We start from the raw sequence: 13,807 nt of genomic DNA, 5'->3' as shown, positions 1-13,807 counted from the left end.
TGGTGAGACTGGAGAGGAGAGAGGAGAGGAGGACAGGTGTGCTGCAGGTGAGAGCTGGGGGAGGATGGGGGGTGTTTAGTGAGGGAGGAGTGTGTGTAGGTCTGGAGGGGGTCTCGTATGTCAAGGCAGGACTGGTCTATGTTTGTTGTGGTTGTTGTGGTGACAGGCTTCATGCGTTTGGCAGGTGTAAGGCGACATTCTTGTAGAGTGTGTATATGTGTGTGTACAGGTGTATGGAGAGAGATGGAGGTAGACTGACTGGGAGAAAGATTGAGGAATAGAGCGAGAGAGACTGAGTGAGAGAATGACGGAATGAGGAGGGGGGGGGGGGGAGGAAAGGAGAGAGCGCAGCCTGCTTTGCATGCAGGTCAGGCAGAACGGAGCTCCAGTCTGTGAGGCTCTGTCCTTCTGTCAGAGAACCCTGCCTGCCTATGGCCCTCTCCCACACAGAGGTGCAGTGTGTGTGTGTGTGTTTACACAGGACAGTGAGGCTGGAGGGGTTGTGGTGTATGTGTGTTTTCGTGTTTGTGTATGTACACCATGGCAGGGGAGAGATAGATGGGAGAGGGAGGAGGAGGGGGAGGGTTAACAGCATACATTTAATCCCTGGTCCCCACCTCTAATCCTGCATGGAGGTGCAGGCAGGTCTGCAACCTGAAACACATGGGTAGTACATATGTAATTCAGCAGGGGTGTGTGGTAACTGGGGGGATAAAGATGTTTCAGCTTAGTACTAGGGCTGCTGGTGGAGTCATACTGTATGTATTAGCTAGTATGGATGACTGGTGTGTGGTGACTATGACACATCTGGGGCTGAGGAGGTGGCTGCAAAGTGTTGACTTGTCTAGGTATGCTGAGAGGGGTTTGGCACAGAGTGGGAGTTTTGGGGGGTTCATTTATTTTCAATTAGTATGCTGTATATAAAGGTTATAATTGGTCAGAAACTATACTTCAAGGTAAACAAAACAGCTTTATAGTACTGAAAGCATAGTGTTGTTGTTACCTTAGAATCCACTGACCTGTGCTATCTATCACACGGCAGCAGTATTTGCGACTCAAAGTCCAATCTGTAGGATGGCCAATCAAGGTGCAGTTCAAACAACAACAGGAGCTGAAATGGTGGAGAAAGAGAGGCTGTTTACTCTGACCTTAGATCTGTAAACAAGACTCATTACATGACAGCCCACAGAACAGGCACATGCACAATAAACATTCTCACATTTCTAGTCTGTGAGGAAAACAACATTATTCAAGAGTTATTCACTTGCAGAAATGCTGCCTCTGAGCATCTGTCTGTCAGTTAGTTCCAGGGTTGTCAGGGGCAACCCCTGAGCCCAGGCAGTCTAGACTGAATGACTGACTGCCACATGAGCAGGTAGAATCTAACCCAGCCCATCCCACAGGCAGTAGAGCCTACCTCCTAGTCTAGTCATGACCTACTTTCCACATGGACACACACACACACACACATTTCCATCCTGCCGACACACAGGCACAAAGCTTTGGTTCACCTGACCTCCAACATAAAACCAATAGAATATAATTTAAGTCACTTATAGAATAGAGAGAAATGAGAGCAGCCAAGAGACCAGAGTTTAACTGAATGTGTTCTCTAGTAGACTCCGAGTTACATCAAGGTTATCCTATAGAGATAATTGTTTTGACATTAGTAACATCCAGCTCCCCAGTAAATGAATTATTTTGTGTCAGTGAAAGCAAAACTAGGTCTTCCTGGATCTGATCGTTCTAGCCTGTTCTGACAATGCTAGACATTACAATGAACTCAATCCCAACCTTTTATTTTAACTCATGCCCCATCCATCCTGTAATGCAAAGAAAAGGTTAACTTATCAGGGAGGCTCATCCGCATATATAATCAGCAGCCACCTATGTGATTCAGAGAAACAGAAAGTTCCAGACTGTTGTGTATCCTGGTTCCAAGCATGTTTGTGCTGTATAGCTGATTCCTGTCACAAACAGGTCTGGTAACAGGCTAGTTGTTGTTGCCATGGCAAGGCATTTTGTCGCTGTCCTGTGGGCGTATATTGTCCCTCTGGGAGAACACAGAGATCCAGGGTCACTTTGAAGCTGTGGGTGTAGTTGTTGCCATGGCAGGGAGTCTTAGCGGTGCTACCCGGTGCCCTGTGGTCATATATTGTCACTCTCTCCAGGTCATCACTTAGTCTCGACCGGATCATGAAAAATGCAGCTCCATTGATCAGCATGGGGTGTAGAGGTAGCTACTATTGTGTCAGTGTGCCTTCCTGCCCTGTACACCATGCTGCCTCCCTAGTCCATAGCCAAGCCCTGCAGGACTGTTTAACACTGTGTCAATGAGAGAGATAGAGGGAGGAACACCTTAGGCTTAGAGAGACTGGTATCATCTAGGTCAGGGGGGATTCCCATCAGCCATAACCAGCTCTCCAGCTAGCTAGCTGCCTTGGTTTTCATAGTTAAATGAATGTCGGTCATCTATTATAAATTACTACGCTGGGTGAGAGACAGACGGGGAGATGATAAAGTAACAATCAGTTGTAAATGAACTCTTTCTGATGTCCATAATAAAAATATGATGAGGTGATATCGAAAAGAAACACTGAGAAAGGGTTAGGTAGAGAATATCAGATGGCTAGAGAGAGAGAGGCAGGTGGAGAGAGGGAGCAGAAACGAAGAGAAAAGGAGAGAGAGAGGGGGCCTGTCTGCCGATGGATGATGGAGAAGTCTGGGAGACAGGCCAATATCTGAACGACTGACAGAGTGGCCTGTTTAATTCAATTTCACTTCTTTCATTTAATCCTGTCAAAAGCCACAGCCTGTAGCTAGTTCCTACTTGGTTTGAGTTGTAACATTACATTCACAAACAGATCCCCCCCTCACCCCCTCCTGCCCACATCCACAACACCTAATGCAAATCAATTACTAAGAACATTGTAACCTTCTTGTTGTATTAACGATTCCCTTAATGGGCTGTCAATATGTTCTGTGTTGGCTCTGATGGAGGATAATGACATGATGCTTGGGATAGTGTGTGTGTATGAGTGTGTGTGTGTGTGTCTGTGCTTTGTGTGTGTGTGTGTGGGAAGTGGGCAAGTAGGGTGTGTGCAGCATATTTTGGGCTGGGAATGGTCACACTTCTAAGAGCATTTGATGCTGGAGTGTCACTGTCAAGGGCTTTTGGGTTACGTATTTCAGCCACTCTCTCTATCTCTCCTCTTCTCTCCATCTCTTTCTCCATCTCTCTCTCTGTCTCTCTCTCTCCCTCACCCATCAAGCAATTTCTCCAAGAGTTACTTTTATTATTAGTTGTCAGATACTTGAGAGTAAATGTCTAACACCCCCCCCCCCCTCTCTCTCTCTCTGTCTGTCTGTCTGTCTCTCTCTCTCTCTCTCTCTCTCTCTCTCTCTTTTATTTTCTCTCTTTCTTTCTTTTTGTCTCTCCCCAGCAACAACCCAACTACTGGAGCTTTAAGGTCAGTGCTGTAAGTGACAGTGTCGCTGTGTCAGTTTGGTTTCTCCATCCACTGTGGTGTGTTCTTGTTGTGTGTATTTGTGTGTGTGTGGGTGTGTGTGTGTACCACCCCAGGCTCCTGTGGCACATCTCTCTCTCTCTGCCTGGTTTCTGCAGCAGCCCTGTGCCCGTCGCACCGCTGGCACGCAGACTCTCAGTTGGCATCTCTTGAGTCTCAGGCGGCGGCAGCAGCTTAAAGCCTTCAAGCTCCATTTAATCTGCAGGAAATGATTCTCCCAGGATTAATGCCACCTCAGTCAGTCAGTCAGTCAGCTAATGGCTAACATCCATGTGACCTTGCTAGAGTATTACTCAGGCTAACTGAGACGTTAAGAAGACATTACAGTGCCTTATTGCATTGTGGAAATATTGCTTTGACATGTCTCAGATGTCCTTAGATTTTACTGACATGCTTTGAGGTTAGATATGCAGTATTGAGGATAAATGTACAGTTATATGTCATGTATTGTTTCTGTTCTGTCTTGCCTGCGGATGCATCAGTGAGGGTATATCTGTTTTGCGTGTGACATTGAGGTAGTTGGAGTAGATGGAGTTTATGTGTATGTGTCATGCTGTGGATCTATGTGAGCTAACATGGTTTACAGGGTGTAAATGAGCTCCGTTGAGGGTTATATTTCATACATGTTGTCCAGTTGCTGCTGAGGCACAGCATGGATCTACACAGAGAGGCTTTCAGGAAGTATTGACATCTGTGTGGGAAGAGGCCTCGTCTGAGGTTTATGCTTCCCTGAAATATCATCTGGACAGGGTGGAAATGTCACCAGATATCGATATCCAGATTCCTGACCCATCTACCACACAGCTATGTAATTATTACACTGTCCAAAAAAGCTTTAAAAACCCTCTGACCTCGAGACATTTTTCTTTGCACTCCAAACAAACTCTAATCAGAGGCAGTCAGTCAGACAGGCTCTTTTCTTGGCTTGACTGCCCGCTGAAATTAGACAGTCATCAAATCGCTGTCACAATATTAGATTTTCTCTTCATTTTTCTACTTCCATGACTCATGGAAATATTTGATCAAGTGCTTGTTGAATAATGCTTGCCCACTTCTCCAGTGCTCCTCCACATAAATTACATCACAGTGTCTAAATCTGAAGATTAATATCATTAAAAGCCTACTGAATGAGTCACATTCTCAACAAGCTGAATTAGACAGAATTAAGTGAAGGAGGAGAACAGGTGATAAGAAGAAGTGGTAGAATCCAGCCCTATAGAGTTTTCTTTGCTGTCTGTATCAGACCTGAGTTAAAATACTATTTCAGGTATTTCAATTACTTTTCAGTACATTTCAAAACAAGTATTCAGATAACCTTTATTTTTTTTTAAACAAGTAGTTGAATATTGGAATGTATTTTGAAATACACTTGGAAAGAATTTGAAAATGCTCCAATACACTGACTCAAATTGTGATAAGGAGTCAGGCGCAGGAGGTTAAATCACAGAATAACAGGCTTTAATCCGCAAAATACAGGTTTACACACAAATGCGTCAAACACACTCCAGGGCACAAAACAGGTGCACTGGAAAATACAAGGCACACGGGAAAAATCTCCCATCTAACAAAATACACGAGCTCCACCGAGCTTCACTAACCTTCACAATAAACAATCACCCACAAGGACAAGGGGGCAGAGGAAACACTTATACACCGACTAATTAGGGGATTAGAACCAGGTGTGTGATGACGAGACAAGACAATTGTGATGATGATTGGGGTGGCAGTGGTTAGTACTCCGGTGACGACGAACGCCGAAGCCTGCCCGAACAAGCAGAGGAGGCAGCCTCGGCCGAAGTGGTGATAGTAGCCCCCCCCCCCCGAGTTTTATTGCGCAATCCCCCGCCCGATGAGGTGGTAATTTAGTCACCTGCGTTTTAGAGAACGTTTGCGCCAGATCGAGGTATTCAGGGGGAATGCGCACGGTGGAGGTACTGTCTGGACTTTCCACCGTGGTTGCACCAACGGAAACACCTAGACACCTACCCTGACACTCTCGCGACCACCCCGTGAGAGCCCTCTGCGGCCATGAGAAGGTGGGGTTGTGGAGTGCTAGCCAAGGGATACCTAATACCACAGGGAAAGCAGGAGATTTAATAATCGAAAAAATTACCTGCTCAAAATGAGTCTCCTAGGTGATCATGGTGACTGGTATCGTGACTTCCGTAACAAACCCGGACCCTATTGGTCGACTATCGAGTGCTCTGATGGGGAGTGGAATGGATAGGGGAACCAATGTTATGCCTTGACGGCGTGCGGATGCCCATAAAGTTCCCAGCTGCGCCTGAATCGACTAGTGCCTTACACTGGGGAACTACCATGAGATCGGGAAAGTGGATAGGTAGGATACAGTGTGCAGCAGTGGGCTCTGAACAAGTGTGGGTGTTCGATACCTGGGGTGATGTGTGAGTGCCCTGCCTGCCGCCTCCCGGCCCAAAAGAGTGTTGACTACGATGTGTGGTGTATTGTCCCTTTGTGCCACCAGAGTGGCACTGTCGCTGTCCTCCTCCGCTCTCTTGGCCGGCGGCTCCACCAAGCTCCATCGGCTCGGGATCCGAGTCGTCTGGGGTGAAAACGGGCAGACCCCCACCAGGACGTCCTCTGGCTGCCAGCAGGTTGTCCAAACGAATGGCCATGTCCACCAGTTTGTTGAAGGACAACATGGTGTCTCGGCAGGCTAGCTCCCGTATGATGTCCTCCCGCAGATGGCACCGGAAATGGTCGATCAGGGCCAACTCGTTCCACCCGGACCCCGCTGCCAGCGTCCGAAACTCCAACACGAAGTGCTGCGCGGTCCTCGTCCCCTGCCTCAGATGGACCAGTCGCTCACCCGCCTCTCTACCCTCGGGCGGGTGATCAAAGACCGCCAAAAGAGGCGAGCGAACTCCCTGTAGTCCACCAATGCGGCTCCTCCTTCGTTCCACACCGTGTTGGCCCACTCCAGGGCTTTCCCGCAGGAAACGAGGACGGACACCTTCTCCCGCTCCGATGGTTCCGGCCTGATGCTGGTGAAGTAAAGCTCCAATTGGAGGAGGAATCCCTGGCACAGCACTGTCATCCCATCAAATGCCCGTGGTCGGGATATCTGGATCCCTCCGGGTGCTGGGGTGTAGGTGGCTGGATCCGGTTGGCCAGCTGGTCTCGACAGATCGGGTCCTCTCCTCTCCAGGCGTTGGATGACCTGAAGAACCCGATCCATCGCTTCCCCCAAGCTGGTCAGCATCGTGGAATGCTCCTGGACCCGTGCCACGACTCCAGGCATGCGCTCTTCTCCCGCTGACTCCATATTCGGGTGGGTGATTCTGTGATAAGGTGGTGTTGAAGGAGTCAGGCGCGGGAGGGTAAATTACAGAATAACAGGCTTTAATCCGCAAAATACAGGTTTACGCAGAAATGCGTCCAACACACTCCAGGGCACAAAACAGGTGCACAGGAAAATACAAGGCACACGTGAAAATACTCCCGTCGATACAAAATACACAAGCTCCACCGAGCTTCACTAAACTCCACAATAAACAATCACCCACAAGGACAAGGGGGCAGAGGGAACACTTATACACAGACTAATTAGGGGAATAGAACCAGGTGTGTGTGATTGACAAGACAATTGTGATGATGATTGGGGCGGCAGTGGTTAGTACTCCGGTGATGACGAACGCCGAAGCCTGCCTGAACAAGGAGGGGAGGCAGCTTCGGCGGAAGTCGTGACACAAATACACTCCCATGCATTTATTATTTGAAATAAGTATTTGAAAAGACTTTCAATTACAATTTGGTCGACTATTTGTTTTGTTTTTTTTTACAAATAACCATTCAAAAACTCAAATAAAAGTACTTGTTTTGGGCTGTGAATATTAAAATACTCAAATACACAGAAGAAAAAGTATTTAAATAACAGATACTCAAAATACACACGTATTTTAACCCTGGTCTGGTATGTATGTATTCTACTGGCCTGGCCCCTTTTCTATTTTTCCTCAGCAAAGAAGACTACCAGCCATCTCAGTCATCATCCCTCCCAGAGTACGCCATTTTCCTCACTCTCCTGCCGAGCGAGCAGATCGCATCAGTGAACAATCCAGCGCAATTTGGCAGAGCAATTTCTTCCATGCATTGATGACTCCCCGTGTTATAAAGAGACTGAGCTCGGCCAAGGAGAGAGGGTGGGGGGGAGCAGGCTCGCATTAGGGGGGGGGGGGGGGGGGGGGCTCGTATTCTGCCCGAGAGATAGACGGCGAGAGTGAAAGCCAGAGATAGAGGAAAAGAGTAAGTGAGGAGTAAGAGGGGGGTAATTTTTGTTTCCAATTTTTTGAGGAGGTCGTAGGCTTGCTTGTTTTCCAGGCTCTTCTCTCCCTGTTTGGTGAAATAGCACAAAGTGTGGAGAGAGAGCGAGTGTGTATGAGAGCAGGGCTGTTCAAACAGACATAGAATTCAGCAGGAGAAGGAGTAGAGGCTGCTTTGAGAGCTGTCCAGAAACGGAGGTGTTGACATAGAGAGACCCAGACAGCCAGAATGAGAAGCTACTTTTGAGACGGATTAAAAACTGATGACGCTCTGAGGGGTGTGAGCGACAGAGCAGGAAAGGGAGGGGAAAGATGGCACAGAGAGAGATTGTGGAGAGAGATTGTGGAGAGAGAGAGAGAGAGAGAGAGAGAGAGAGAGAGAGAGAGAGAGAGAGAGAGAGAGAGAGAGAGAGAGAGAGAGAGAGAGAGAGAGAGAGAGAGAGAGAGAGAGAGAGAGATGGGGAGGGAAAGGAGAAAGACATACACTGAGTATACAAAACATTAAGAACACCTACAGTGAGGGGAAAAAAGTATTTGATCCCCTTCTGATTTTGTACATTTGCCCACTGACAAAGAAATGATCAGTCTATAATTCTAATGGTAGGTTTATTTGAACAGTGAGAGACAGAATAACAACAACAAAAAATCCTGAAAAACGCATGTCTAAAATGTTATAAATTGATTTGCATTTTAATGAGGGAAATAAGCATTTGACCCCTCTGCAAAACATGACTTAGTACTTGGTGGCAAAACCCTTGTAGGCAATCACAGAGGTCAGACGTTTCTTGTAGTTGGCCACCAGGTTTGCACACATCTCAGGAGGGATTTTGTCCCACTCCTCGAGCAGGGGGACCTTGCGGGCGCTGCAGGATTTCAGTCCTTCACGGCGTAGTGTGTTACCAATTGTGTTCTTGGTGACTATAGTCCCAGCTGCCTGATCATTGACAAGATCCTCCTGTGTAGTTCTGGGCTGATTCCTCACCGTTCTCATGATCATTGCAACTCCACAAGGTGAGATCTTGCATGGAGCCCCAGGCCGAGGGAGATTGACAGTTATTTTGTGTTTCTTCCATTTGCGAATAATCGCACCAACTGTTGTCACCTTCTCACCAAGCTGCTTGGCGATGGTCTTGTAGCCCATTCCAGCCTTGTGTAGGTCTACAATCTTGTCCCTGACATCCTTGGAGAGCTCTTTGGTCATGGCCATGGTGGAGAGATTGGAATCTGATTGATTGATTGCTTCTGTGGACAGGTGTCTTTTATACAGGTAACAAGCTGAGATTAGGAGCACTCCCTTTAAGAATGTGCTCCTAATCTCAGCTCGTTACCTGTATAAAAGACACCTGGGAGCCAGAAATCTTTCTGATTGAGAGGGGGTCAAATACTTATTTCCCTTATTTAAATGCAAATCAATGTATAACATTTTTGACATGCGTTTTTCTGGATTTTGTTGTTGTTATTCTGTCTCTCACTGTTCAAATAAACCTACCATTAAAATTATAGACTGATCATTTCTTTGTCAGTGGGCAAACGTACAAAATCAGCAGGGGATCAAATACTTTTTTCCCTCACTGTACTCATGACACAGACTGACCAGGTGAATCCAGGTGAAAGCTATGATCCCTTATTGATGTCACCTGTTAAATCTATTTCAATCAGTATAGATGAAGTGGAGAAAACAGGTTAAAGAAGGATTTTTAAGCCTTGAGACTATTGAGACATGTATTGTGGATGAGTGCCCTTCAGAGGGTGAATGGGCAAGACAAAAAATGTAAGTGCCTTTGAACGGAGTATGGTAGTAGGTGCCAGGTGCACCGGTTTGTGTCAAGAACTGTAACACTGCTAGGTTTTTCACGCTCAACAGTTTCCCATGTGTATCAAGAATGGTCCACCACCCAAAGGACATCCAGCCAATTTGACACACCTGTGAGAAGCATTGGAGTCAACATGGGCCAGCATCCCTGTGGAACGCTTTCGACACCTTGTAGAGTCCATGCCCTGACAAATTGAGACTGTTCTGAGGGCAACTCAATATTAGTAAGGTGTTCCTAATGTTTGGTATAGTCAGTGTATGAAAAAGGAAAAGTGCTTGAAAAGGGCAGATAATAGAAGGGGGATAGCAGAAGAGAGGTGTGAGGAGTGGCTCTGTGGAAAGGTGAGACTCTCACGAACACGTACATGTTGGTTGTTTTGCTCAATGACGCCCACAGGCCTCACAAGACTCGTCTGAAGGTCCCCCGGTACCAGTTGAAAAAATGTATTGAAGTATATATGAAGACTGTTTAGTACCAACAATAAGGGGTTAAATACATGTTTAAAAAAAAGAATAATAATAATGTTTCCTGATCTTTCTTATATCTCTCAGATATAGGACAGACACTTCAGAACATATTTCCTTTCGATTTTTTGGGGGGGACTATCTGTTGTTCCATGTAGTGAATCTGTTATTCAATGTATGGGCTAATAGCAATAAGGCCATAAAACACTTCTAGATTATTTTGACACTTCAAAATCAAATAGCAAAATGATCCTTGGTATGAGCTTCTTAAAACAATTCCATATAGCTTAGTAGAACCCCCCCTTCTCCCCCCCACCCCATCTTAAACAAGGCTTAGACTCTTATGGGTTAATAAACATCTCTCTAGCAACGATCCATGGTAAGACAGATTCTTCTCAGATCTGAGAATAGTGAGAATGTCTCTTTCTCTCTTTCTGACTAATAAACTCTCAGTGGAATGTCTTATCACTTATCACCATGGTAATTAACAGCTAAAGAGAAACCAGAGACCGTCACCCCCTGTCATGTGATCCTCCATTGGTGGACTTGACTCCAACAGCTATCTGTTTTCTCTGTATGGCCTTGCCCCCAACCATTAACTTCAGCCTCTCAACCTATAACAAGCACTTAAACACAACCATGACACTGACCTTAAACCTGACCCACTCTTTGTGCGAACAAGAGACAAAATAGAGAGAAACTGAGAGGGAGGGAGAGAGAGAGAAAAGGAGAGAGAGATGGGGTTTGTTGTTGGATTGAATGCAGTTCATAGCCCTAGGTATGTTGCAGCCTGCTGTGTCCTCCTTTCCATTGAATTATATTTCTTGTAAGATCATCTTGTTTTCTCCTTGTTCATTTCTTCCTCCGTTGTATTATAAGAATGTAGTCTTCTCACAGTAATTGAGTGCTATTGAAAAAGCCTGGATTGACACCATAGGATGATAGGGAGAGAGGGAGAGAGGGAGAGAGGGAGAGGGGGAGAGAGGGCAGAGAAAAGAGGAAGAGGTGGAACCACTGTTTTCCTCTGAAGAGAGAGTGCGTGTCTAGCATTAGAGATCTCTTAGCAGATGGTGTGTGCATTTACCTGCCCATGATGACGCACAGGAGAGAATGGGCACCCACTAGTTGAATCAACGTTGTTTCCACGCCATTTCAATGAAATTACATTGAACGATTGTGCCCAGTGGGATATCACTCTGACACCTTTACATACATTTACATTTACATTTACGTCATTTAGCAGACGCTCTTATCCAGAGCGACTTACAAATAGGTGCATTCACCTTATAGCCAGTGTGATAACCACTTTACAATGTTTTTTTTTTTTTTTTTTTTTTTTTGTTGAGTTGTAGGGGTTTAATGGCACAGGCAGGGAGCCCAGCCAACAGCGAGTTGCTATGGCAACAACACCAAGTTGATATGGTTTCTTTCCTCCAACATATGGAGAGAACATATTTTGTTCCATTGGGGGAATCTACCTTTGTTTCTTAAGTGTTTAGTGTTTCTCCAAGCTACAATAGAATGACTCACACCTGTTTTTCCAACTACAGTTAAAGTGAAAGATTCTCATTAGGTGAGTTGCTGGATTGGAGTTTGGCAACAGATCTTCTCTCCTGTGTGTGAGAGCGAGATGGAGCTAGTTTCCCTCTCTCCACTTTCTCCTGAGTTCTATTTGATATTTTGCATGGTCTCACCGGTTCGGTGTGATTTGTTGAAAAGATCCTCTGTTATGTAGACACACAAACTCCAGGGAGTAGTGTTAGCTCAACGTCAGCTCACTGACGTGTTCACTCTTCTAAAGGACATGTATCTTTTAGCTGTGCTGAGTCAAGATGATGGCTTTGTTTTATCCATCTGTGCTCTGGTTTTATTTAGCCCTGGAGCTCTGCTTGGCTCACTGGAGCTGGTGTTTGTGTGGATTGTGTGTGCAGTGTGTTCTGTGTGTACAATATATGTGCTGCTGTGTGGTCTATGGACTGTGTTGTTGTGCTGCCTGCTCAGTGTGGTCGTTGCTTAAAGACAAATGACCCCATTAGAAAGCACAGTGGGGGCGATCCGTCAGAACCACCCTCTTTCTGCGTGCTCAGACACTGTCTGCCTGCCCTGCCCTGCCCACCAAATCAAATCAAATCATGTTATTGGTCGCGCACACATATTTAGCAGATGTTATCGCAGGTGTAGCGAAATGCTTATGTTCCAACAGTGCAGTCATTTACAAGTGCCACCACTCTGTTGTGGGGTTGTGTGTGTGACTGCACTGTGTAAATGTTTGTGGTTGCAGTATGAACAGTGCGTGTGTGTGCCATGTGTGAGTGCATGCGTGTGTGCGTGCATGTGTGTGAGTACGTGTGTGTGTGAGTTTGTATGTGTGTCACAGGAGGTTGGTGGCACCTTAATTGGGGAGGATGGGCTCGTGTTAAAGGCTGGAGCGGAATGGTATCAAATGTGTTTGAAGCCATTCCACTTGCTCCTTTCCAGACATTATTATGAGCCGTCTTCAGCAGCCTCCTGTGGTGTATGTGCATGCATGTTCTGTGTATTTGTCAAAGCGAGCACTGCTGGGAGTCAATGAGCACAGCACTCTGTGAAGCTGTGTCTCGCCTTCCTAAATACAAGATTAATGAGAGCCTCGTAAAAAACATGCTGAAGTCTTATTAAAGCAGAACGAGGGAAGAAAACGGCAGAGAGAGCGGAGGAGAAGTTGTGTTCTACTTGGTGTGAGGGGCTAGCGAGGGGCGTAGGTACTGTACTGTACTGTAATGTGTCTGGCTGGCTCTGCAAAGCTAACAGTCCTCATCGAGCATTCTGGGAGCTCATTAACGGAGTCTGGGAGCTGGAGGAGACCCGGCAGTGGGGATAGGGGAGCCAGCTCACTGAGCAGAACACAGCAGCCTGGCAGAACACTGTCTAGTTGCAGCAGCAGCAGAGTAGCTGAGGAAGAAGAGATGCTGCCTGGGCCCAGGCCAGGTCCAGCTAGTAGAATAAACCCAGAGTGACAGCCCTGATCTGGATCTACATGGCCTTGTCTAATCCAGACAGCTCTGGTCCCAACCAATAGGGAGAGGAGGCAGGTGTAGAGGGAGAGAGAACTTTACATAAGCTTTAAAACATTAAAATAGGTCTCAGCGCCCACCAGGTTATTCTGTATCTTCCCCATTCCTACCTACTGGTCCTCAGTGGATCCCCAGTTCTGAAGGTGTTGTGTTCTGCACCTCTGCCTTGCTGTATCCTTCTGCTGTCAGCATTGGTGAACCAACAGGCACCGTCACATTATTCCATCCCACCCTATCAGAAAGAGGAAAGATGGCATCAGTTGTGTGAATGTTGGTCCTGACATGCTGATACATTATGCCAATCTTAATTGTGTTTGTTTGTCTTATAATCTGTATATTGTTTGTTACCTCTTTCATGTTTGTACTCTCTGTCAAATCCATTCTATCTGCCTCTCTCTCCCTCTCCTCTCCCCAAACAAACTCTCTCTCTCTTTCTCTCCTCCAGAGTCGTAGCCCGCGTCACTCCCAGTCCACCCAGTCTGGGCTAGCTGACCAGGCTGCTAAGCTGTCCTTTGCCTCAGCTGAGTCTCTGGCTGAGACCATGTCTGAGGCTGACATCCCCCTAGGGTTCAGCCGAACCAACCGCTTCCGCCAGAGTCTGCCCCTGTCTCGCTCAGCCAGCCAGAACAAGCTGCGCTCCCCAGGTGAGACCCAACACCCACACTG

The 13,807-nt window shown here is 46.6% G+C and overlaps 1 protein-coding gene across 1 annotated transcript in view; it reads left to right on the top strand.

Annotated features, from left to right (window-relative positions):
- Positions 1-5: 5 nt before the first annotated feature.
- The window catches only part of LOC311103886 (SRC kinase signaling inhibitor 1-like), a gene marked incomplete at its 5' end in the record, with an annotated part of 50,723 nt that continues 36,921 nt past the window's right edge, over positions 6-13,807 (top strand). The window contains 3 exons of the mRNA XM_084145517.1: positions 6-47; positions 3,444-3,470; positions 13,587-13,785. Coding sequence (XP_084001643.1) covers positions 6-47; positions 3,444-3,470; positions 13,587-13,785 — 268 coding nt within the window. The remainder of the gene's footprint in view (positions 48-3,443; positions 3,471-13,586; positions 13,786-13,807) is intronic.

Source organism: Coregonus lavaretus (genome assembly GCF_964263955.1).
Source record: "Coregonus lavaretus genome assembly, chromosome: 28".
In the NCBI taxonomy this organism is placed as follows: domain Eukaryota; kingdom Metazoa; phylum Chordata; class Actinopteri; order Salmoniformes; family Salmonidae; genus Coregonus; species Coregonus lavaretus.
Note: the sequence above shows the minus strand (reverse complement) of the source record. Positions and strands in the feature narration are given on the sequence as shown.